General features: G+C 41.4%; 1 protein-coding gene across 1 annotated transcript in view; it reads left to right on the forward strand.

Annotated features, from left to right (window-relative positions):
- The window catches only part of LOC122557712 (spondin-1-like), a 325,902-nt gene that overhangs the window by 256,867 nt on the left and 43,205 nt on the right, over positions 1-25,830 (forward strand). Inside the window, exon 8 of the mRNA XM_043705605.1 lies at positions 11,133-11,334. Coding sequence (XP_043561540.1) covers positions 11,133-11,334 — 202 coding nt within the window. The remainder of the gene's footprint in view (positions 1-11,132; positions 11,335-25,830) is intronic.

A 25,830-nucleotide genomic window follows, 5' to 3' on the forward strand; every position in this document is an offset into this window, starting at 1 on the left:
AGGACCATTTGGAGGCCTGTGTCTGCACATCAGTAGATGAAGGAGAGGTGGGAAATGGGTGGAACTGGGCTGCCGGGAAGTGCAAAGTAAAAGAAGTCATGGAGGCTTTGAGGGAGGGTTCCTGACAGCAAGGTGAGGAGCACCAGGGCCCGGTGCTGACAGTGTCCATCACAAGCTGCTTTCCCTTCCATCACTCTATGACTCAATGATGCACCGTTCTCAGGACCCAAAGTGCTCGTAGAAAATGGTGGTGACAGTAAGCCAGACTGAGCGGAATTCGGGGTCAGCTTGATGTGTGAAAGCACAGCATACATGTTTTTTGGGACATTGAAGAAGCAGGTTCGCAAAGCAGCCAGTTGCAAACCAAGCTACATTTCATTTGCAATCATTACATTGCTTATTTGCTTCACATGTAGAGTGAAGGTGCTTCGGAGGTGGATGCTTGTCATCGGTATTTCATCCAGCATTACCTCTCATTATTTTTTTCTGTTCCATAAAATTTGGAGGCTTTGCATAGCAATGGACCTCCAAGTGGCTGTGCAGTTGCACAGTTTAAAGGGAACCTTGTTTGCAGTACACCATTGGCATTAGCAAATTACATCTCGGCATCTTAATAATGTTGAGGATAGCAAGAATTGCATTACAAAAAGGCAGTGCTGACTAAAGGTAAGCCATTCACTCATAAAACCTCCAAGAGTGCAGTAACAGCCATACGCAAAGCCGAAGGCAGATGTACGAGGGCCAGAACTAATGGCAAGACCAAGATCAGCAGCGAACTAGTGGGGAGGGCAAGCCACCCAGCAGAGAGAGATGTCACTTCTGCTGGACTCTTCACAGTGCACCATGTGCGAAGGAGGCCAGAGCTTTCTGGATCCAAATCTACTTCCTGGTCAAGAGCAAGGCGTAGTGTCTGTTCAGGCTATGTGTCCTGGGACACTGTGACAGAACTGTGCAGGCAGATGCTGGAATGGGGGCAGTAGGGGCAGGAGACCATTCTCTCCTGGTGGTTGTGAAGGTGATTGCTGTTCAGAACCTCAATGCTACTGGCTGCTTTCAGGGTACAATGGATGACCTGTGTAGGATCTCTCGGATGCTGCCTGAATTGCTGTGCTCTTCAAGCACCACTGATCCAGAATCTAGGATCTCTCAGTTGTGCATCTGAAATGCACCAGGACCGTGACTAATGCCATCTCAGCAAGATCACAGCGGTTCATTTAGCTCCCCCAAGACAAGTCAGCAGGATTGGAGAACATAGCTTACATCCCCCCAGGTGTAGGGTGGCATCGACTATACACACATGGCTCTGAGAGGGCAGTATCATAACACTGTAGAATTCATCAACAGGAAGGGGTTCCACTTGGTTAGTTTTCAAGTAATCTGTGATCACCATTACCACTTTCTGGTGATGTGTGCCCACCACCTTGGCAGCCATCACAACTTCTACATCCTGAAGCATTCTGGTCTATCTGGTGCAACCTGGTTACTGGGTACAAGGGTTACCCACAGCAACCATGATTCATGATAATATTGTGCAAGCACTTGAATAATGTGAAGTACAGATACAAACCTGCCCATTCCTCAATGAGGGGCAGAGTGGAGCAGAGTATAGGACTCCACCACAGACAAATAAAGAGCAAGTATGAAAGATTTAATTCAGAAAAAGACAAAAGCAAAGTACAATAAAAAGTCATTTAAATATTTATTTTTAAAAAATCTCCAGTAATAATTTTAAAATGAAAGAATGAGATTTCCCACTTTCAGAAGTTAATTTTTAGTGTCATAAGTCATTTGGCACATTGTTGCATGTTAGTAAGCAAGTTTTACAGAAAAATTGGAATGACCTTTATGGTGTCTGTAAATCATACTTTCTGCAAACGTTGAGCAGCTAATGTTCTTTCAAGTAATCTCCAAAAATCTCCTTCAAAAAAGGTACACTTCCACGTTCTGTAAAATTGAACTCATCCCAAACTCTGCTGTCATATGCTGTTCAGTCATTTCTATCCATCACTGTTTTTCTGCAGTCCTGTAATTCAAATTCTCTCTCTCTCTCTCACTCTCTCTCTATTTCTTAATTTCTTACTCGACCATTGACACTGATGCACATAGCGATTGACCTTAAACTCTGAAATTACCTGCCTAAATTTCATTGCTTTTCCACTTTTCTCATCTCCTTTAACATACATGTACCATTGATAGCCAAGAAAGTCCCAGTCCTAAGATTTTAGCCCAATAATCCAGATTGAAATCCTCAGATACAATACTGAGGGCATGCTGCACTGTCAGAGGTGCACACCTTCAGGTGAGATGTCAAACAAGTTCCCCCCTAACCATTCAGCAAAAGATTCCACAGCACTAATAAGTGGTGTTTTGACAATGTCACCTCACTGGTAATCTGGAGTCCCAAGCTAATGCTTTGGAGACATAAGTTCATAGCAAACCATGGCAGATGGTGAAATCTGAACTCATTCAAAAAATTTGAGTCTAACTAAATTAATCTAATGGTGACCATGTAACCATTGCTAGCCAAAACCTGTTTGGCTGACTGATGTCCCTTCGGGAAGGACATCTGTCATCTTTACCTGATCTGGTCAACATATGACTCCAGGAAAACAGCAATGCGGTTGACCCTTCCCTATGTTTTGACACAGCTTAATGAACCACTCAGTCCAAGGGCAATTAGGAATGGGTTAAAAATGATTACGCAACAAGCCAAAGTGACACACATATCCCATGCAGGGATAAACTATTTTTAAGAAGAGTTGGAAAGCAATCCATAGAATCCCTACAGTATGGAAACAGGTCCTTCGGCCCAACAAGTCTGGATACAGAACTGGCTCAAAGGTAGAAGACAGAGGGTGGTGGTGAAGGGTTGTTTTTCAGACTGGAGGCCTGTGACCAATGGAGTGCCACAAGGATCGGTGCTGAGTCCTCTACCTTTTGTCATTTACATAAATGATTTAGATGCAAGCACAAGAGGTACAGTTAGTAAGTTTGCAGATGACACCAAAATTGGAGGTGTAGTGGACAGCGAAGAGGGTTACCTCAGATTACAACAGGACCTTGACCAGATGGGTCAATGGGCCGAGAAGTGGCAGATGGAGTTTAATTCAGATAAATGCGTGGTGCTGCATTTTGGGAAAGCAAATCTCAGCAGGACTTATACACTTAATGGTAAGATCCTAGGGAGTGTTGCTGAACAAAAGCCAAGGTTGGAGGATTTGAGCTATAGGGGTAGGCTTAACAGGCTAGGTCCAGAACTAGAGGGCATAGGTTTAGGGTGAGAGGAGAAAGATATAAAAGGGACCTAAGGGGCAACTTTTTCACACAGAGGGTGGTACGTGTATGGAATGACCTACCAGAGGAAGTGGTGGAGGCTGGTACAATTGCAACATTTAAGAGGCATTTGAATGGGTATATGAATAGGAAGGGTTTGGAGGGATGTGGGCCAGTTGCTGGCAGGTGGGACTAGATTGGGTTGGGATATCTGGTCGGCATGGACAGGTTGGACCGAAGGATCTGTTTCCATGCTGTACATCTCTATGACTCTAAGTCCACACTGACCCTCCGAAGAATATCTCACCCAAACCTACCCCCCTACCCTCTTACTCTACATTTACTCCTGACTAATGCACCTACCCTGCACATCCCTGAACACTATGTGCAATTTAGCATGGCCAATCCACCTGACCTGCACATCTTTGGATTGTGAGGGGAAACCGAAGCACCCAGAGGAAACCCACGCAGATATGGGGAGAATGTGCAAACTCCAAATAGACAGTTACCCATGGCTGGAATTGAATCCAGGTCCCTGGCGCTGTGAGGCAGCAGTGCTAACCATGGAGCCACCATGCCACCTTGGTGTAATGCCCAACATTTGTTCCCTAACCAATGTCACTGAAACAATTGAGTGCATTGATAATTAAAAGATCTTGCTGTCTTAATAGACTGTGTAGCCTAACTTATGACAATGGCTGCAGTACAGAAGTACTTCTTCTGCTGTAGAGCATTTTAGGGTATCCTGAAAGGTCCTGTATAAATGTAATTTCTCAAAATACACAATCCATCAGACCTTCCTTATCCTGTTAGTTTTAACCTATTCCACAGTCAGTGAGTTGATTCTGAAGATCTTTGACATTCGTAGCTCAGGGAGAATGTTACTGATGAACATTCTCTTTTGTTACTTGGAGCTTCACACTGGCAATAAATCTGTTTTCTGCCAGCACTCAAAGGATCAACATCAAAACTATGGCAAAGAAACTTTAACTGTCAACTGAAGTCAATCCCATGAATATCTAAGGAGCAAGAGAATCGACGTTTCGGGCATGAGCCTGACCTGCTGCGCTTTTCCAGCAACACATTTTCAGCTCTGATCTCCAGCATCTGCAGTCCTCACTTTCTCCCATGAATATCTAAGCAGACAGATTATTAAAACCATTTTTACCCTGTATAAACTTTGTACAGATAAGACTGGTAATGAATTAGATACTGCTAAATTAAATCTAAGCTTTTACCGTTTTAGATTATCTTTGTTCTCTCTTCAAAGAATTAAACCCAGGTTTCCATCGGAAAAGAAGGGAGGACATAAAAGAACCATTTTAGAAAAGGAGACCAGAAAGGAAGGAGCGCGATCACCTTAAGTGACAATACGCATTAATAGAATGGCTATAAAAACACGTATCTGATATCCGTTCATCTCCCTTGAGTGCAGGCCTATTAACTTTGCAGAAATATGCATTCAAAGAGGTTTGAAATACAATAACCAGCAGAGGGAATTGGATTTGTGCACTGAAAGGCCTTCCATGAATGGAGATTACCGCTCTTTCTACCATCTATACTTAATTTGCAGCATCCTTTTTTCTCTTTATTTAATTATCCAATTTGACATGGTTTTACTTTCATGCCAATTATGTGGATCCTGTTTCGTTAAATAGACTTCCTCAGAAATTACACCTTCAGCTGTGGAAATTTAAGTAGAGAAATGCTGTATCAGTATTTCAAATGAATGAATTTTGAAATCTCATTTTAAGTAAAAGATTGCACAAGAAATGATATTTTATTTGAAGTATAACAAGGTTATATTATCACCTCATGAATAAGTACAGTAGAGAAGGGCACTGCTGATATCTAATCAGGGCCATCTATTGATCTGCTGTTGTTAATTAAACCTCTTTTTTACTTCTAAGCCATGGAACCCATCGCTATTCTTCAGAGAGGGAAAAGAAATCAGGACCAAACTCTGACATTATGTATAAAGAGCCTTTTATTATTTGATTTTAATTGCCTTCTTCTGCGTTCATGCTTCCAATCAAACTTTCATTAATTCGAAAGGGAAAGCTTAAAATTTGCCACATTTTTGCCTACATCTTCAACAGAACTGTTGAATATCTAAGTTTATTTATCTCTTGGAAATAGAGGTCAGAATGTCAAAGCAATGTTTTTGATTATTTTGGGCGGCATGGTTGTTTCTGGCAGAGTTGCCATTTACCGCCTTTCCTCAGGAAGGTGATTTGTCCCTTTCTTCAACAGTTAGGGTCAATGTTATGTTCACAGCAGCAGCTTTCCATTCCTGCTGTAATCTGAAAGCTTCATCCCAATGGTTTGTGGTGAGTCATTAAGTTCATTCCTGTCTTTAGGTTGAATTTTGCTCGCTGGGTGGCAATCCATACATCAACCTAAATATCCTGCGACATTTATTTCTCTTATTTATCTTAGTTCGTTGCCCATCACCAGAACCATCAGTGATGCCTCTCATACTGGATAAGAAGAGTGCCCTTTGCACAGACTACAACGTCATTTTCTGTACCCTTTCTGCTATCTATTTGTCAGTACGTTTGGGGGTTCTTACTTGATAATTATTGATCATGATCCTCCGTCCTTTTCTGATTCCATTTATTTCATCTGCTGTGATTTTTAACAGACTCCTACTGACCTGATCAATTTACTTCTTCAGCCCACCCTCTCTTCTCCTGCCAGAGCAACATTCCTTTTCTCAGAGGGGGTGAGAACACAGATATCTGGGACTCAACGGCCTGTCCAATGTTTCTTTGCCTTGTCATCAGGTGTCTTCCCTGTAATGATATGAAGAGGAACTGAATGAGAAAGACACAAGTTGGAGACATGGCTGTTAGTGCCGGCATATGTAGCCCGAAAGACATTGAGATTTTCCAAGGGTGTGAGGAAACAGAGGTCATGCAGTGTTAATGGTGTAGGAGGATAAGAGGTAAAGAGAATGAGTGAGGTAAGGTGTTACATGCAACAGAGTGTGTGTTGGAGCATAAGCATTGGTAGGGTGTGGGGACTGGCTGACTGATCCTCCTAAGGATCAACATCAGATACAAGACGACACCCAACTGCATGTGGCTCCACACCTAAAATATGTTCAATTACAGTAAAAAGAAAATCTGGGGGGGGGGGGGGGGGGTGGGTGGAGGAAGAATGTGAAAAGAGGTATGTTTGAGGTAGATACATGCTTTATAAATCTGTCTAAAGTCACTGGAGTGTCAAACCAGAATGGTGGAGATTGAGGAGAGAGCTATGATGGGCAGCACGGTGGCACAGTGGTTAGCACTGCTGCCTCACAGCACCAGAGACCCGGCTTCAATTCCTGCCTCAGACAACTGACTGTGTGGAGTTTGCACATTCTCCCCATGTCTGCGTGGGTTTCCTCCAGTTTCCTTCCACAGTCCAAAAATGTGCAGGTTAGGTGAATTGGCCATACTAAATTGCCCGTAGTGTTAGGTGTAGGGCAATGGGTTTGGGTGGGTTGCGCTTCGGTGGGTCGGTGTGGACTTATTGGGCTGAAAGGCCTGTTTCCACACTGTAGGTAATCTAATCTAATCAGTGAGCAACGTATATGCCACATACTAACACCATACATTCTATTAGCCTAAAATCCTTATGACCCTGTATAATGTCTGTAGAACTGGAATTCTACCCCTCCAACTGCAACATGGATAGAAAGCCCCTGGTCCTCACCTTCCACCCCACTAATCTCCAGATTCAATGCATTATTCTCCATCATTTCCACCACCTACAGTCAGACCCCCATCACCAGAGATATATTTCCCTCCACACCCCTATCAGCATTCAGCAGAGACCACTCCATCCGTGACTCCCTCGTTAGGTTCCTCCCTCCACCCCCATCAACCCACCCTCCACTCCCAGCACACTTCCATGCCGCCGCAAGAGGTGTAAAACTATGCCCACACCTCCAAAGGATGTTTTCACATCCAGCTGGAATTTTCCTGCGCATCTAAACACCTCAGCTGCTGTGTCCATTGCTCTCATTGTGGTCCCTTCTACATTGGGAAGACAGAACACCAACTCGTAGAACATTTCAGGGAACATCTCTGGGATACACACACACCAAACAATCCCACTGCCTTATGGCCAACCACTTCAACTCTCCCTCCCATTCTGCTAAGTACATGCAAGTCCTACGCCGCCTCCACTGCCAAATCCAAGCTACCTGAAGCCTGTAGGAAGAACACTTCATCTTCCACCTTGGGGCCCTCCTACCATATGGTGTCAATGTAAATTTCACCAGTTTCCTCATCTTCCCTCCCCCCACCTTATCCCAGATCCAACTTTACAACTTGGCATTGCCCTTGTGACCTTCCCTACCTGTCCATCTTCCTTCCCACTTATCTGTTCCATCTTTCTCTCTGACTTATCACCATCACCTCCTACCTGCATTTACCTATTGCTTGCCCAAAACGTCGACATTTCTGATCCTCAGATTCTGCCTGACCCGCTGTGCTTTTCCAGCAGAACACTTTTCGACTCTGATCTCCAGCAGCAGCAGTCCTCACTTTCTCTTTTGGAAATGTATGCATTGGTTATCATTCATGCAAGACTAACATTTGGAGAAGGATCTTGATCTCTCTCTTCCCATGTCTCCTGCAATCCAATTCACATATCTACCATCACCACATACAAATCTATAGTCCTAGAAGAAAGGTTTTGGAAATCTGAAACATTGTACCTAAAAGTTTGTTAATGCTAAAAGGATCAGTTGAAAATTTCATTTTAAGATTGATTGACTTTTGTTAAACAAGGATATTACAGACGCCAGTTGGTAAATGGAGTTGAGGTGAACAGCAACTATGATCTGAATGAATGGTGGTATATGCTTCAGGGGTTAATGGCTCCTCCTATTTGTATTACAAGAATGATCAGAATAAATTACATCCGCAGATTAGTTCTATGTTAATTAACAAGAGGGAATTTGAATTCTGTATCCCATTCCCAGTCCTGGGCCTACTGTGCAATTACAATGAAGCTGAGGTCAGCAAATCCTCTTTCAGTTCAATACTTTAGTGTCGTCTGGATTTATCACTGAGCTCAGAAATTTCAGATCATCCAATTAGTTGCCTTTGGTTATGCCATTTAAAAAAAGGATGATTTGGAGATGCCGGTGTTGGACTGCAAAGTTAAAAATCACATAATGCCAGGTTATAGTCCAATGGGTTTAATTAGAAGCACTAGCTTTTGGAGCGCCGTTCCTTCACCTGATGAAGGAGCAGTGATCGAAAGCTAGTGCTTACAATTAAATCTGTTGGACTATAACCTGGTGTTGTGTGATTTTTAACTTAAAAAAGAGACACCTTTATGAAATTGGTTTTCATTGGATGATCTAATTGCCAATTAAAAGAGTAGAAAATCTGTTTTCATATCAATATAATTAGGTAATAATGTACTTCTACTAGAAAAAAAAGACTGCTCAGCATCAGAAGAATCAGAAACTAGATACAGTTGTCATAGAAACCAAAGAAAGCAAAAATTGAGGACTAATCTCAAGACATACTTGAAATGATTAAAGGCTGATGAATGGCACTTCATGTGATTAAATTGGCATCTTAACAGTTAATCAAAGATAAAATTTCAATTACGGTTATAAAGTGTTATTAATATTTTCGGTTGAAGTCTTTGTTCCAATGAGAGATGAAGATGAAAGTGTTTGCATAAATTTGTCTTACACCACAACTGAAGAGTGGACATGGCCTATTTCATATATATGCAACTTTAAGAACAATGTTAAGTCAATGGTGTGTTAATAGCCTAGAAATTACTACTGACAGTAAATAGTTGGTACATTTGTGTCCACATCTCACTGTTAAGTCAAAGAGTATGGTACTGGAAAAGCACAGCTGGTCAAGCAGCATTCAAGGAGCAGGAGAATTGACGTTTCCTGATGAAGAGTTTATTGATTCTCCTGCTTCTCAGATGCTGCCTGACCTGCTGTGCTTTTTCAGCACCACCCTCTTTGATTCTGATCTCCAGCATCTACAGTCCTCACTTTCTCCTACATCTCACTGTTTGTTTGATAGAGTTAAAATCCAATCTATGTCTTGAAGAATATTTTAAATGAATTTTTGGCAGTAGATATGGTGCTAGGGATGAGGGCTTTAATTGTTTGGAGAGGCTGGAATAGCTCTCCTCAGAGCAGAGAAGATATCCAGGAGCTGAATGAGGCATGAAAGGGGTCTTCATAAAGATGATCACACTTATGAAGGGTTTTTCTAGAATTACTAAGGTAAAACTGATTCCATTGGTTGGAGGGTCAATAATCAAAGGACCCAGATTCATATAAAATGGCAATAAAACCTGACAGGAGATGAAAAAACCTTTTAATGCTGTGAGTTGTTATGTCCTGGGATGCACTGAATGAAAAGGTGGTGGAATCAGGTTCAGTGGGAAATTGGATATAAGTACTTGAAGCGTTTTCAAGGCTAGGAAGAAAGATGGGGTGAATTTAACTGCATAACATTTCAAAGAGCTAGCTCAGACACAATACACCAATGGCCTCTGATAAAAATTGATGCTGTAATTATATGGAAATGATTCCTTTTTGCTCTCTCTGGTTGTTGTTTAGTTGATTGATACAATCATAATGATGTAATCATTTGTCAATTTTGCAACAGATTGAACAAAGAAGAAGTCGAGACCAAATGCAACTTGTTTTGCAATTCATGTGGTAATGAAAGGAAAAACTAAATTAGGCCATTATGTGCAAAGATAATCCAGACACTTTTTAATGTTAAAAAGAAGACTGAATATGTAAACATGTCATGGTTTAATGGCATCCACATGCCATTGGTAGTGCTGCAGCCTGCCAAGCCTTGTAGATGCAGCTCTCTTTATAAATATGTAAGGTAATTTATTAAGTGGATTCCATGAGATGGAATAGTGTGGAGATTGACTTCTGGACTCATTACCATCATTCAAATACAAAAAGAACAAAAACATGTTCTCTTTGTAAGTGAATAATAATTGAAAGAAAAATGAAAATTGAAAGAACAAAGTTTTGGCGATATATCAAAAGTAAGTGAGACACACCAGACAATGAGGCATCTTTGTGCATAAACATCTCATAAATATAGATCTTATATATGTCTTTGATAAAGTAAGAACCTCCAGGAAAGAAAGAGACACCACTGAGTAATGAATAAGAGGAACTTTACTGATATGTAAGCGCAGGGCCTTTCACACTCAGAAAGATCACGATATTTGCTGTTCATAAAGTTTAAACTTATTAGAGTCATTCATTTACGTATATGTCAAGACTGTCCTCTTTTGTAATACGTCTCAGCTCCAAATGATAAGGAGATTGTCAGACTAATTAGTGGAACATGCAGCTGCAGGTCAAAATATTTGCAAGGCTCCTAAATTATTAATCATCAATGCAGGAAGTAGAATCTGAAGCTAAGTGACACATGAAAATACAACAATTCATGAACATCTATTATATGACACTTCATTGAACGATATTGTCATTGTACCATTCCAACATACAAAGATTGAGGCATAATAGGGTGGCAAGGTGGCTCAGTGGTTAACACCGCTGCCTCACAGCACCAAGGTCCCAGGTTCAATTCCAGCCTTGGGTGACTGTGTGGAGTTTGCACATTCTCTCCATGTCTGTGTGGGCTTCCTCTGGATGCTTCCTCCCACAGTTCAAAGATGTGCAGATCAGGTGAATTGGCCATGCTGAATTGCCCATAGTGTTAGGTGCATTAATCAGAGAGAAATGGGTCTGGGTGGTTACACTTCGGAGGGTTGGCTAGGGAATCTAATCTAATCTAATTTTGCTCTTGTTTCTTCTCTTCTGCTATTTTCTACATTTTGTGCAGCCGGGCAGCTCCATCTGCAGAATTCTCTGTTGACCACACACGGCATCTGATGTCCTTCCTGACAATGTTGGGTCCCAGTCCAGATTGGAATGTGGGGCTGTCGGCAGAAGATCTCTGCACCAAGGATTGTGGGTGGGTGCAGAAGGTTATTCAGGACTTAATTCCCTGGGATGCTGGAACTGACAGCGGAGTGACTTACCTGGTAAGCCATTGACTGATTTCTCAGTTGGTTAATTTAAATAACTCGGAAAGTAACCGGAATCTAAGAAACGTCTCTCAAGCCCGTATGTTCTGGTCGAAAAATAGCGGCGAGGGAGGAAAGAAAGCATTTTTTTGAACCAGCATGTTTGTAATATCTCTGTTCTACATTATGGAACTCTAGCTTCAGCAGAAATGTGGTAAGTTGTTTATGAGCAAATTTACTTATCTAGGATCAAATGGATTTCACCAGTTTCCTCATTTCCCCTCCTTCCACCTTATCCCAGTTCCAACTTTCCAACTCAGCACTGCCCTCTTGACCTGTCTATCTTCCTTCCTTCCTATCCACTCCATGCTCCACTCCCACCATCTCTTTCACTCCTACCTTCATCCACCTATCGCATTCCCAACTACCTTCACTCCAGCCCCACTCCCTCCCACTTATCTCACAGCCTCTTTGACCCAAAAGCCTCATTCCTAATGAAGGGCTTGTGCCCGAAACATTGTTTCTCCTGTTCCTCGGATGCTGCCTGACCAGCTGTGCTTTTCCAGCACCACACTTTTTGACAAATTTCCTTTATCTGTCAGCTTTTTAGCCTGTCCCTTCGAAACAGCCTGTCATATTTAACATGTATTACCATTAGTGGTGTTCATCTTGACATGATGTTACAGACTTTTCTTCTTTAAATTTTGCCATTAAATAACAGTCAGAAAATTCAATTTACATACACGTATGTGGCTCATAAAATGTAGTCAAATGTCCTATTGCACTTCAGAAGAGCATTATCAAACAATGATTTGGCACTGAACTACATAAGGATATAGCATAACAGACAACCAAAAATGTGATTAAAGAGGTAATTTTAAGGCACATGTTCAAGGAGTAGAGAGAGGTAGAAAGGCAAAAATAATTAGGGTTGGAATTTCAGAGTTTAAGACCTAGGCAGCTAAAGACAAGATCACGAGTGTTAGAATCATCACAGATTCCGTATCGTTCGGAAACAGGCCATTCAGCCCAACAAGACCACACTGACCCTCCGAAGAGTATCCCATCCTGACCTATTTCCCTACATTTCCCCTGACAATGCACCTAACCTATACATCCCTGAACACTCTAGGCAATTTTAGCATGGCCAATTCACCCTAACCTGTACATCAGGAAACTGGAGCAAATCCAAGCAGACACGGGGAGAATGTGCAAACTCCACAGAGACAGTGGCTCAAAGCTGGAATCGAATCCGGGTCCCTGGCACACTGAGCCAACCTCCCACGTGAACGGTTAGAAATTGGTGATGCACAGGAGGTCAGAATTTTAAAATTACTTTGTATATTATGAATGTCTTTGGCAATGCATTTATCGTAATTATTCCTAATTGCCCTTGTGAAGATAGTACTTAACTATATCCTTAACTATAACTGAATGGTTTGCTGGGCCATTTCAAAGTGCAAATATTTTTATGTGTCTGGAGTAACATTTGGTTCAGGCTGGAAAGGATGACAAATTTCTTTCCCTAATGGATGTTAACAACTCTAATTATGTTCTGTGATGATTCAATAATTCTATGAACAAGCACAGAGATATTGAAAGATTGTAGGGCTGGAGGAAATTACTGAAAAAGGGGAAGCACAAACAATAATACTTCACCTGACAAAGCAGTGGCTCTTTGAAATCTTGTGATTTCAAATAAACCTGTTGGACTATAACCTGGTATTGTGTGACATATGACTTTTTCCACCCAGTCCAACCCTGGCACCTCCACATCAATAATATTTCAATAAAGGATGGTCAGGATGGCTTTGTCAGGGGGTGATCATATAAATTTGGTTGAATTTATCAAGAAGGTGACAAAGTGCGTCGATGAGGAGAATGTAGTTGATGTAGCCCAAATGGATTTCAGTGAGACTATTGACAAGGTCTTGCATTGATGATTGTTCAAGAAGCTAAGAGCCCTTGGGATCTAGGACAATTCATAACATAGAATCATACAGTACAGAAAAGGGCCTTTAGTCAACTGAGTCTGTACTGCCAAAAATGAAGTACTACCCATGTTAGTCCCATATACCTGCAAATTTAGTAAATTTGATCCAAAATTGTTTCAGTAGCAGGAAGCAGAAGTTGATGGTGAAGGCTGTTTTTGTGATTGGAAGCCTGTTTAGTGACATGCAACAGGGCTTGGCACTGGATCCCTTGCTTTTTGTTGTATACATTAACGATCCAAATGCAAATATAGGAAGTATGATTATTAAATTCATAGATGACACAAAAATTAGTGGTATCTTAAATAGTGATGAGGAAAGCCCTCGACTATGGTACGGATGGGTTGCACAGTGATCCATGGAATTTGATCCTGAAAAGTATGAGGTGGTGCATTTTGGGAGGACTAACAAGGCAGAGAAGTACACATTGATTGGTACAATGCTAGGAAGTATAGTACACCAAAGGACATTAATTTTCATGTTCATAGGTACTTGAAGGCAGAAGACAGACAGATAATGTGATTAAGAAGGCAAATGAAATTCTTGCCTTTATTGGTCAAAATATTGAATACAAGAGCAAGTAAGTATAGTTAGTTAGGCATTAGCTGGAATACGGTGTGCAGTTCTGGTCCCCACACTATGGAAAGGATGTGATTGTACTGGAGAGGATGCAGTAGAAGTAGTCTGGGCTAGAAGAGACTAGCTAGATCAGATATTGTCCTTCAAGTTGAAGAGATTGAGGGGAATTTTAATTGAGGTATACAAAGCTATGAGAGGCATAGAGAGGGCAGAAAGGGTAAAGTGTTTCACTTAGTAGAAATGTCAATAACCAGACGCACAGATTTAAGGCAAGGAGCAAGGGTTTTAGAGTGGATTGAAGGAAAAGACTTTTCATCCAGACAGCGGTGATATCTAGACCTTTATTGCTGAAAAGAATGGTAGACATGGGATTCCTCAAGACACTTTAGCACTATTCAGGTGAGCACTTGAAATTCCATAGCATGCAGGCAACTGACCAAGTTCTGGAAAATCTGAATAGAATAGATAGATGCTTGATGACCAGCATGGACATGATGGACCAAAGGGCCTTTTTCCATATTGTGAAAGCTCTATGACTTTGTGGTGAATGACCAACTACTCTTCTGCTGTTGATTGTGGAATACTATTAACTAGGACATTCTGTTTGTCTCTGATTAGTTAATATTCACCTAAACTGATAGATGGAGCTTCAACCTAACATCATTTGAAGGAGGGGACCTCCGTTCACTGCTAATAGATGGTGCGGAAACTTCTTTAGATCTTTTAGGAAACATAAACACACAGCTACACCCAATCCCTTTCAATAATGACAAAACAAGCACATAAAACATACAAAAAGAAAGTATTCTAACCCTTTCACATCAGCTCTAGGTCCAATCCCAACTTGAGAATTTGAGCTCATAATCTAAAATGTTGCACAACCCTGAGGTAATATTGCATTATCAGAGATATCTTCTATTAAAAGCTAACCAAGGTCCACTTAATGTCAACAAGGGGGTACAAAAAAGTCCTGTGGCACATTTTGAGGCTCTCTTGTGCCTTGAACAACATTCATCCCTCAATCAAAAACAGCAACGGCTTGATTTTATGGGGTGCAGTGGTCCTTATATGGCCTTCATTTTCCAAAAAGCATATTTTATTCATAAAATTTACATAAATACATTATAAAACATATCAATTCATTCCATGTTAAGTGTGGCCCAAAGGTGCTGCAGAAAAGGGAGATGGTGGATGGGTCCCTGAGCAGACTGTCAAACTCAGTTAGCAGAATGGTTCATTGCCAAAACTTGGAACAAGCACCAATATGTAGTTTAGCTAGTCATGAGAAAACCCCATTCACATCAAATCTACCCAGCACACCGGGAGTCTCACATCCTCTGCATGTTGCCCTTGAGGTGGTATTAGTGGGGAAAACACAGTCTTGCACCTGTTTGTGGAATTTGTCTTTGCAATGCAGGTACAAGGAGATGCAATGGTTTCTCTTGCACTTCATGCTGAGCAGCTCCATGATGCAGGTCTCTATTCTCTATGGGCTGCTCCCAACGACACAAAGCAAGACAAACATCAACCGTGACTGGGTGTCCATTACCTCTGTGAAAGATACCCTTTGGTTTGCCCAAAACATTTTGGTCTTCCAATGCAAAGAGTTGTCCTTGATTGAATAGTGAAAATCAGCACATTCCAAAGCCCAAAACAAGATGCTGAGGGACACTCTGTACCTCTACTGCAGAGGTACAGTAGGGAAAGTTCACTGCCTAATGCCTTTCAGCTGTAGTACACCAAGGAATCCTTGGTACTGTGTGCCTTACAAAGAGGGTGAACAGTGAATCAAAAGCATTGAGAATGAACTGGAAATAGTGAAATCCTGTTGTGTAAAGAACTTTATATCTATTCTATAGTCTGTAATTATAGAATAGATATAAGGCAGAGGGGGTGAAGGGTAAAGGGAGCAGTAGGACATTGATAGCAATGAACCCCAATGGGTGCAGAGAATTCCCTGGAGGCTGCTTCCCCTTACCTGGCATCAGCCTGCTCCACTGCAGCTGCCAGACTGCCCACATGGTATGGGCCTCCTCCTGCTGTTGGTGAAATACCAGCAGGAGTCGGGTGTAGCTTTAAATAGGCTACCCAATGCCTCCATTAAATCTCAGACAAGTTGGAGATGGATGGTAAAGTAACGGGCACATTACCATTTTGATTATGTCTGGAGAGGATAAAGTCTCACCCCATTCCTGAGGCTGACTGGTCCTTCAGCTTCTTCAATATTTATCAGACCTTGCTGTTTAGAAATTGCTGAATGTGTCCACTTAGCAACAAAAGTTATGCGCTAATGAGGATGTGATAAGTGGCTGCATAAATAAAAGCTTTTACTTTGAGATGCCCTGTTGTTTTACTAATCTACGTAGCATTTTATTATACTCTTGTCTTTGGCAAATAACTGAAATAACTGAAAATCAGAAGGTTCAGCAAATTATATGAATCTCAGTGAACATGAGTATCACACGAAAGCAAAATAATCAACTGAACACTTGCAATATTAGTTTAGTGGCCTAATTATTGGCTCGTTACCCAAAATTTAGTGCGGCACGATCAAGATTCTCGACCAGTTTATTTATGCACCAGTTTTATTTTACTGCAACAGTAGCATAGAAGCATTTAATTGTTTACTAAACGAACGGGCAAAGTAACGTATGAAAGTGTGAAATGTCTAGACACCTGCATCACTGACAGTCAAATTCTGGTTTAGCAGTTTCTGAAAAAAGAGATAACCTGCAATGAATGCAATAAGGATGCAGGAACATGGAAAAAGAATGAGGCCATTCAGCCCCTCAAGTCTGTTTGACCAAATTGTTAGATGGGTTACATATCAGCTACTATTACCATGTACACCTTCAGTCTGCTGGTACAAGATTAGTTTGCCTCCTAGATATTCTGTAACAATGAGATCCTGGGTCCGATTTCAGGGACTTCTTGGGTATTACTGAATATGCACAGAGTGAGGCTGAAATGGAGCAGTTAGGAGTGAGTGGTGAAGAGTCCTGAAATTATATTCACTTTGCGAGATCATTACACTGAAGCTGTCAGGAAACAACAGTAGCCATATCAAAATCATGACGTATAATTGGATTAATCATAAATTCAAACAATCTTGTGGTGCAGAAAGGATGATCCATTTGGTCCCACTCACTTTTCTTTCCCAATAGTCCTGAAATCCTTCAAATGGTTTAGGTCAATATTTCAAACAGTTATCCAATTCCATTTATTTTCAAACTATTAATACCCTTACCTAACAAAAACTTTAGTTTCAAATTTTCAATTGAACAGCCTCTCCCAATCCCTACCAAATAATATCTTCTGGTGAGACAGCATTCCAAATAGTCAGGGCAGTATGTATGCTTCCTAATATCACCTTTGATCTCTAATCTTAAAGGTAATTTTAAATTAGTTAATATCTTTTTGCTGTCACGATCCCAGATCAGTCCACCAACATTTTTGACATGATAAGATCACCCTATTATGTTACAACCTGAAACAAAACATAGAGAACTCTGGAGAAACTCAGGGGAATAGTTGGAGTGTCACAACAATCAAGGCTTATGTTGGAGAGTGGGACCTAATGTTGGAGAGTGGGACAAGTGTAGATTCAGTCTTTTTTTATAATCAGCACAGACTTGATGGGATGAAGGGCTTCTTCTGTACTTTATGATTCTATTAGTTGAAGATTATCACCTATCAACTCTGGAATTGGGTGTGCTCTGAACATTACAAATCATAGAGAAGACTGGCTTGCTCTGAAGAAACAAAGGAATACAATGAGATAATTTCATAACACTACCCTATAATCTAATCTATCTAATCTAATCTACCCTATTAATTCTTTAAATTATCTCAATACCTCAAATAGATAACATCTTAAACTTCAATTCTTAAGAGAATATTAACCCTGCCTGCATTCTTCCATCCTCTTTGCCACAATATCACTCTGATGAAATTGTACTGTGCCCCTTCCTTCACAAAGTCATATCAGTCCTGTGATTGCCAGAACTGAATGTGCTTACTGCAATCCAGCCATAGTTTTGTGTAATGGTAACTGCAAAGGTTAAGTCCGAACCTCAGGAGGCAACTGGGGAACATCAAAACACAGTCACTGTAATGTTTTAATCTGTGCTTACATTAAGATTTTATTGTGATATCAAGCTGCGCATGGTTGACAAGTATTTGGGAAAATGATGCTGAGCTGGGCTGGACTCATTATTATCCCAGGAAAGTCATTAATGTTACAGTATACCATATGTGCTTCATGATGGTGCCAGCAGGAACTGACATGAGCCCTTTCAGCTACCTTCTGAGAAAATGAACCTCATCTTTCAACACAGGGTTTGTTGACATACAATCTAATTTATTTAATTTCCTTCTTTTTTATGAATGATTTTTATAAATTATGCATGATGACTCAGTGGTTAGCCCTGCTGCCTCATAGCACCAGGGGCTTGGGTTCAATTCCAGCCTTGGGCGACTATCTGTGTGTGGTTTGCATATTAGATTAGATTACCTACAGTGTGAAAACAGGCTCTTCGGCCCAACAAGCCCACACCGACCCTCCGAAGAGAAACTGACCCCCCCTATATTTACCCCTGACTAATCCACCTAACACTATGGGCAATTCACCTAAGCTGCACATCTTTGGACTGTGGGAGGAAACCATGTAGACACGGGGAGAATGTGCAAACTCCACACAGACAGCTGCCCGAGATGGGAATTGAACCCGGGCCCCTGGCGCTGTGAGGCAGCAGTGCTAATCACTGAGCCACAGTGCCGCCCTCGTGTCTGCGTTGGTTGCCTCCAGGTGCTCCGGTTTCCTCCCACAATCCAAAGATGTGCAGGTTAAGTAAATTGACCATGCTAAATTGCCCATTGTGTTCAGGGATATGTAGGTTAGGTGAATGTAATGGGGAATGGGTTTGGGTGGGATACTCTTCAGAGGGTTGGTGTGAACTAGTTGGGCCAAAGGGCCTGTTTCCACACTATAGGGATTCTAATTTTTTTAAAAAGTCACTAATTTTCTCCCCCTCCTAAATGCTACAAATTCCTGGACAACTTGTTTCAGTCAGCAGATAAGAGAGACAGTCTTTATCTCAAGAAGGAGACCATCACATGTGCAATGACTGTTCGAACAACAACTCATTTAGTCCCATTTTCTGTTCCTTTTTCATCTAAATTTTGATCTCCACACTCTGGCTAAATTTTTGTAATGGAGATTTGGCTTGTTTATTGCATCCATTCTCTTTAGGAACAAAAATCAAGCTCTTGTATAGACAGCACACAAAAGAAATGAACTAGATTGGTGACAGAGCTATAAGATTTTAGTGAAGAGAAAAGGGTAAAGAAGTTAGAGTTTTCTCTTTAGAGCAGAGAAAGTTAAGTAGTAATTTAGTAGTAGGCATTCAGAATTGTAAAAGGTTTTGCTGAAGTAGCTAAAGAGAAACTGTTCTACTGGGTGTGGGTCTGGGAACACATCCTGTGGAACAGCTGGGGAGAGGAGGTGAGCTGGAGTGTCGGGGGGAGAGGCGGTCAGCAGGATAATTATGCAGAGATAGTGAGCAGAAGGTTAGCAAATAGGAGGCAAAGCAATGGGCAGGAAAGGGATTGCTTGTTTGTAAAATAGATTAAATATGCTGAGTGGCCATGCTACAGAGTAAATGGTGGCACTGCTTTTCAGGGAATGTTCATAATTTATAAATGGCACTAATATGGGAATGCACTGTTCAAACACATTTAAATGGGGGGGTTAACTTTATTCTCCTCTTGGTAAGAAGCTGGGAACTCTGAAGACACAGAGTTTCAGGGTATCCCTGCACAAAAAGCTAAGGGACTGGGAACTAGAGAAGTAATCAAAAAGTGGGATCTTGGTCATTATCTCAAGGTAGCTGGAACACAAAGGGTTTGTCACGTGGGGCTGTTCTAGTTGCACAGATTCTTGTCGGGATCCATCTTGATCACTGCACTCAGTTATAGATTGTACCTTAAATTTGATATATTAGCTTTGGCACAGGTGCAGCACCTAAATTAAACTCTAATTAAACACAATAATGTGTTGAATTTCAGATGGTTAAGGGATTGGCTAACTGAGCTGCTGAAAATGATAGAGGGATTGGATAGGCTGGAGTGCCTCTTGTTGGAGCTTCTAGAACAGAGTGTATCTAACCTCAGAATTAGATTACACCATTCAGGGTTGACGTCAGGATGGTTTGTTTCACACAAACAATAAATGAAATTAGGAACTCTGTCCCTTCAGAAAGCTGCAGATCCTTGGGTTCAAGTAAAGCTTTCAAGGCTAAAGTCAATAGGTATTTGTTTGGGAAAGGTAACATGCTATCGATCAACTCTCATCTAATTTGATGGTGTTCTAAATAGGAGAGGAAGTAAGTGTTAACCCTGTGTTTCTCTCTCCACAGATGCTGCTGAATTTCCCAAACTTCTCTGTTTATATCAGAATTTCAGCATCAACAAGTATCTTGCATTTATTAGGAGAGGGTGATTGGCCTGTTCCTAATTTAGCCCTGATGAGTTGACAGGTTCACAGTGGGAAGGGGGCATCAACAGAAAACAGTCCGATCCTAGACTTCCAGAGGAAAGTCTCAGATTGTGCATGAAAAAGAAATAATCCTGCGCAGGTTAGTGGGATACAAATCAAATGGGAAGGAAAGGAAAGGGAAAAAAATTGCTCCCATATTAGAGTCAAGACCTTTCAGTTCACCCAACTACAATCATTGTACGATATATATTTACAATAATCAAATGAGAGGGCCATCACTTTTATTGCCGATACCTGAATAGACTTTGAACCATCCAATCATTTCGATGTTAGCAAAGTCTTAGTTTGTGTGTCTGGGGTGCTAATGCTTAAACATGTGTGAGCTGTGAGTGCTTGTGTGTTTGCCTAAGTGTGTGGGATGGATGTACACATGCGGAGTGTGTGGACTTGTGAATGGGTGTGTTTGTCTGGGGATGTGTATGTGAATGGGCAAATAAGTGCAGGGGTTGCTGAATTCATCACGACACTGATTGATTTACCTTGTGCTGTGGCTATCAGATATACAATTCATGTGCCACCATGCAAGAAAGCAAATTAAAAGAATGCCTGTTGATGAAGTGGTCTTTGGCAATATAAGTTGAATGCAGTCAGATGGGGTCAGAGTACAATTTAAATTCTGCAAACTTAAAATTTTTAGCAGAACCTTCTATGGAATTATATAAAATGATGCTGAAATAACTGTACAGAGGCCAGAGCCCTGTCACCAAATCAGCCTTTATTTACGAGTGCACAGCTCACTGGCTGTGACCAACCAGCTCAGAGTCAGTCCCGCAAACTGAGGAGGTTCTAATCTCCTGATTATATTTTTTTCTTTTCCATTCTCCCCCACACTTCCCCCTAACAGCGGTAGTGCTTATTTTTCCCCAACGCCCATGTCTGTGTGTGTGCAGGTGCAGTGAAGAACAACAAGTGTGTAAATCTTTATTTATATTCCACCACCAGGAAGAAAGGACACACCCGAGTGGCCAATGACAGGTAGTGCCCTTCTCAACAAAGGACAACATTGCGTGATCAAACAAGTGAGGGCGAGGGCAGGGACTAAATCAAAATAGAGTAAGAGGGGGAAACAAAACACTCCACTCCCAGCAGTGCCCACCTCTCCCTGAAAACCTCGAGGGTGTTGGTTGACACTTCTCTAGGGACACCCCGGCTCTGACATAACCGCGGAAGAGGGGCAGGCAATTGGCCTTAACAACCCCCTCCACGGCCCACTGCCTGGACCTGTTTATGGCCAGTTTGGCCAGGCCCAGGAGCAGATCCAGATCCTCCGACCTACCCTCTCCCCTGCGTAATGGGTGCCCAAAAATCAGGAGCGTGGGACGCAAGTGCAACGAAAAACAGAGGAGAAGGTTTTTAAGAAAATCAAAAAAGGAGTGCAAACATCCACACCCAATACATGCAGCCCAACTGCATGTTCTGTGGCACTGCGGAGTCTGTGGATCACTGCAATCTGTGGTTGCAGTGGACTGCTGCATGCAGCACCCTTCACCCCAGATCCCTGAGCAAAAGGGGGAGGAAGCCCGTGTAGAGAGCCCTCTACTAAGGATCCCCACAACCCAGTGGCAAATGGGCATTCCAAGGTGTATCCAGGTAGTGGACGAGAGTAAAGAGGAGGATGGTATGCAGCCAATTTTGGTGCAAGTGGGATATTTAGCATTTCATTTAATGATAACCAGAATGTGATGTAAAGAGTTAAGCATACAAATGTACAAGTGAACCAGCTAATATGATTGGAATAGAGATAAAGGGTTGAAACTAACAGAGGAAGAAAATGAGTGGAACAGGAAAGGAAAAAGAGTTTAATCATACTGTACATCAGAAAGTAAGGCCTGTGTAGGGAAGAATGGTAAAAAAAAATGGTTTGGAGATGCTGGTGTTGGACTGGGGTGGACAAAGTTAAAAATCACACAACACCCGGTTATAGTACAACAGATTTAGTTGGAAGCACAAGCTTTCGGAGTGCTGCTCCTTCATCAGGTGGTTGTCAGGAGCGGCACTCCAAAAGCTAGTGCTTCCAATTAAACCTGTTGGTCTATAACCTGGTGTTGTGTGAAAAAAAATTGAAGTCACTTTCTCTAATCATGCAGAGCATCCACATAATGGTAGATGAACTAATGGCACAAACGTAACACATTGTTGAGATCTAATTACCAATATAGAGATATGGTTACTGTTGTGCTTTTGTAAAATTTATTCACTCATGGGATATGGAAGTCATTGGCTGGCCAGCATTCATTGTCCACCTATTGTTAACCTTGAGAAGATGGCGTGAGCTGCCTTCCTGAACGTCTGCAGTGACTGTGCTACAGATTGATCCACAATGTACTTAGGGGAGGGAATTCCAGGATTTTGACTCACTGTCCATGAAAGAAGGATGATACATTTCCAAGCCAGGAAGGTGAGTGACTTGGAGAGCATGTTACAGGTGGTGGTTTTACCATGTATCTGTCAAACTTGTTCTTCTGGTTGGATAAGGTCATGGTTTGCAAATTGCTGTCCAAGGATCTTTGGTGAATTTGCAGTGCATCTGGTAGATTGTATACTCTCCTACTGAATATGGATGGTAAAGGGAGTTGATGCTTGTGGAAATCAAACAGGCTGCTTTGCCCTGGATGGTGTCAAGATTCTTGAGTGTTGTTGGAGCTCCATCCATCCAGGCAAGTGGATGTATTCCATCTCATTCCTGACTTGTGCCTTCGAGGTGGTGGACAGACTTTGGTGAGTCAGGAGGTGAGCTAATCACCATAGTATTCCTTGCCTCTGATCTGCTCTTGTAGCCACTGTATTTACATGGTGAGCTAGTTGAGTTTCTAGTCAGTGGTCACCCCAGTATGTTGATACTGGGCAATTCAATGATGGTAATACCACTGAACATCAAGAGACAGTGGTTAGATTGCCTCTTACTGGAAGAGATGGTCATTGCCTGGCATTTGACTGGTGCAAATGTTATCTGTCAATTATCAGCTCAAGCCTGGATACTGTCCAGACCTTATTTCATTTGAATATGGACTGCTTCAGTATCTGAGGAACTACAAATGGTGCTGAACATTGTGTAATCATCAGTGAACATCTCCACTTCTCACTTTATGATGGAAGCTGAAGAATGTTGGGCCTACGTCATTACCTGAGGAACTCCTGCAGAAGTGTCCTGGAGCTGAGATGGCTGACCTGCAACAATCACAACCATCTTCCTATGTGCTAAGGTGGGCTTGGATCGGCGCAACATCGAGGGCCAAAGGGCCTGTACTGCGCTGTATTCTTCTATGTTCTATGTAAGTGTCCTGGACCTGAGATGGCTGACCTGCAACAATCACAACCATCTTCCTATGTGCTAGATATTACTCCAACTAAGGGAAAGCTTGCCCCCGATACTCATTGTTTCTAGTTTTGCCAGATCTCCTTGATGCATACTCCATCAAATGCAACATTGATGTCAAGGGCTGTCACTCTCACCTCTGGAAATCAGCTCTTTTTGTTTGAACCAAGGCTGTAATGAGATCAGGAGCTGAGTGGCCCTGGCTGAATCCAAATTAGGCATCACTGAGTAAGTTATTGCTGAGGAGGTACTGCTTAGTAGCACTATTGATGAGACCTTGCATCACTTTACTGATGATCGAGAGTAGACCGACGGGGAATTGGATTTGTCTTTTTTTTTGTCTACAGGACATATCTGGACAATTTTCTGCATCATTTGGTCAATGCCACTATTGTTGCTGTACTGGAACAGCTTAGGGTGGCACCATGTTCTGGAGTACAAGTCTTCAGTACTATTGCCAAAATGGAGATAGCATCCACTGCCTCCAACTATTTCTTGATATCAGGCATAAGTATGGTGCACTGTCATTTTAAGAGTCTGATCATAATGAGAATGACATCAGCCATTTTGGGTGGCAAACAACTTACTCAATAATTGCTACCAGTGGTGTAAATATCTCCACAAAAAAGCTCCTTTGGCCTCCTGGTCCTTTTTGGAACATACAGTTACTAAGTAAGCAGAGTTGAGAAAAATATATCCTTGAGTGTACAATATTTAAAAAAAAACTGGCAAAATGCAAAACATGCAATCATAGCCCGATAGTAAAAGATATTATAAGAACACTTGTGAGAACTTATTTTGAAACAGAAAATCAAGAATTAAAATTTCAGTAGGTGGAGACTAGGAATATGAATGATCAGAAGACACCAGTGACACCAGTTGTTTATAGGGTACCAAACAGTAGTTGCACATTTCAAATTGCCCTTCTTGAGGTCACTTAAGAGCCTGCCACATTGCTGTGGGTCTGGAATCATGTATAGACTAGACGAGGTAAATTTAGCAAGCTTTCTTCCCTAATGAGTATTTAGAGCAATCAACAATGGTTTTCTCGTCACCATTACTCTAGATTTTAATTCTCAAGTGATTGAATAAATTCAATTTCCATGAGCTACCAAAGCAGGAGTTAAACCCATTTCTTCAGAGGATTAGCCTGGGTTTTTGGATTGTTAATCTATAACACTTTGCTGCTGCCTCCTCTCACGTACACTAAACCAATCAAGTTGGCAGCAGTAGTCTGAAGATGAGTTTGTAGAATGCTTTTGTAACAGTTTCCTGGAGCAATATGTTGTGAAACTAACAAGGAATAAAAGTATTTTAGATGTACTATTGTGTAATGAGGCAGGGTTAATTAGTAATTTAATTACTCATTAATTCTGAAAACAACACAGTCCAGTCACAAACCAGAATCTTGAACTTTAAGGCAATTGCAGAGAGAACTGGTTAATGTTGAAAGGGTAAACAGATAAATACATTGTGGGGAGCATTAAAAGAGACAACTCAAAATTTTTGAGAAAAGTATACTCACTTGAAAAACAAAAACTCGGGAAGAAAGATCCATCTGTGGCTTACTAAAGAGGTTAGGCATCATTTTAAATTGAAAGACTAGGCTTTTAATGGTAAATGACTCAACAAGCTACTCTTCAGGTAGTTACATACATTTTTGTTGAATTGTTTAAGTTGGACATGTAATGTGTTTTGGGCTATGAACGATGGGAAAATATCCATTTTTCTCATTAAGAATTGGCTTAGCTCCAAAAGTGGCAAAACACACCAGAAGGCAACAACTATTTTGATAGTTAAAAAGGCAAGAAAACCACTCTATGTGATACAGAGATAAAGTGTTGCTGTTGAACACAATTTAAAGCCTGGAAGAAGTAATACAATATATTTTTGATTGTGAACTGAATTTAAATAATTATTGGAGAAATCTTACACAGCAATGTTATAAAGATATGGAAACTGCAGAGACCTCATTTTCTCTGTTTGTGTCTTTTGTTTTTGGTTTGGAACAGAGTGGAGATTAAGAGTTGAACTTTGAAAAGCAGCTTGTTTTAAAGGAAAAGAGAACAGAC

Source organism: Chiloscyllium plagiosum, chromosome 16 (assembly GCF_004010195.1).
Source record: "Chiloscyllium plagiosum isolate BGI_BamShark_2017 chromosome 16, ASM401019v2, whole genome shotgun sequence".
Classification (NCBI taxonomy): domain Eukaryota; kingdom Metazoa; phylum Chordata; class Chondrichthyes; order Orectolobiformes; family Hemiscylliidae; genus Chiloscyllium; species Chiloscyllium plagiosum.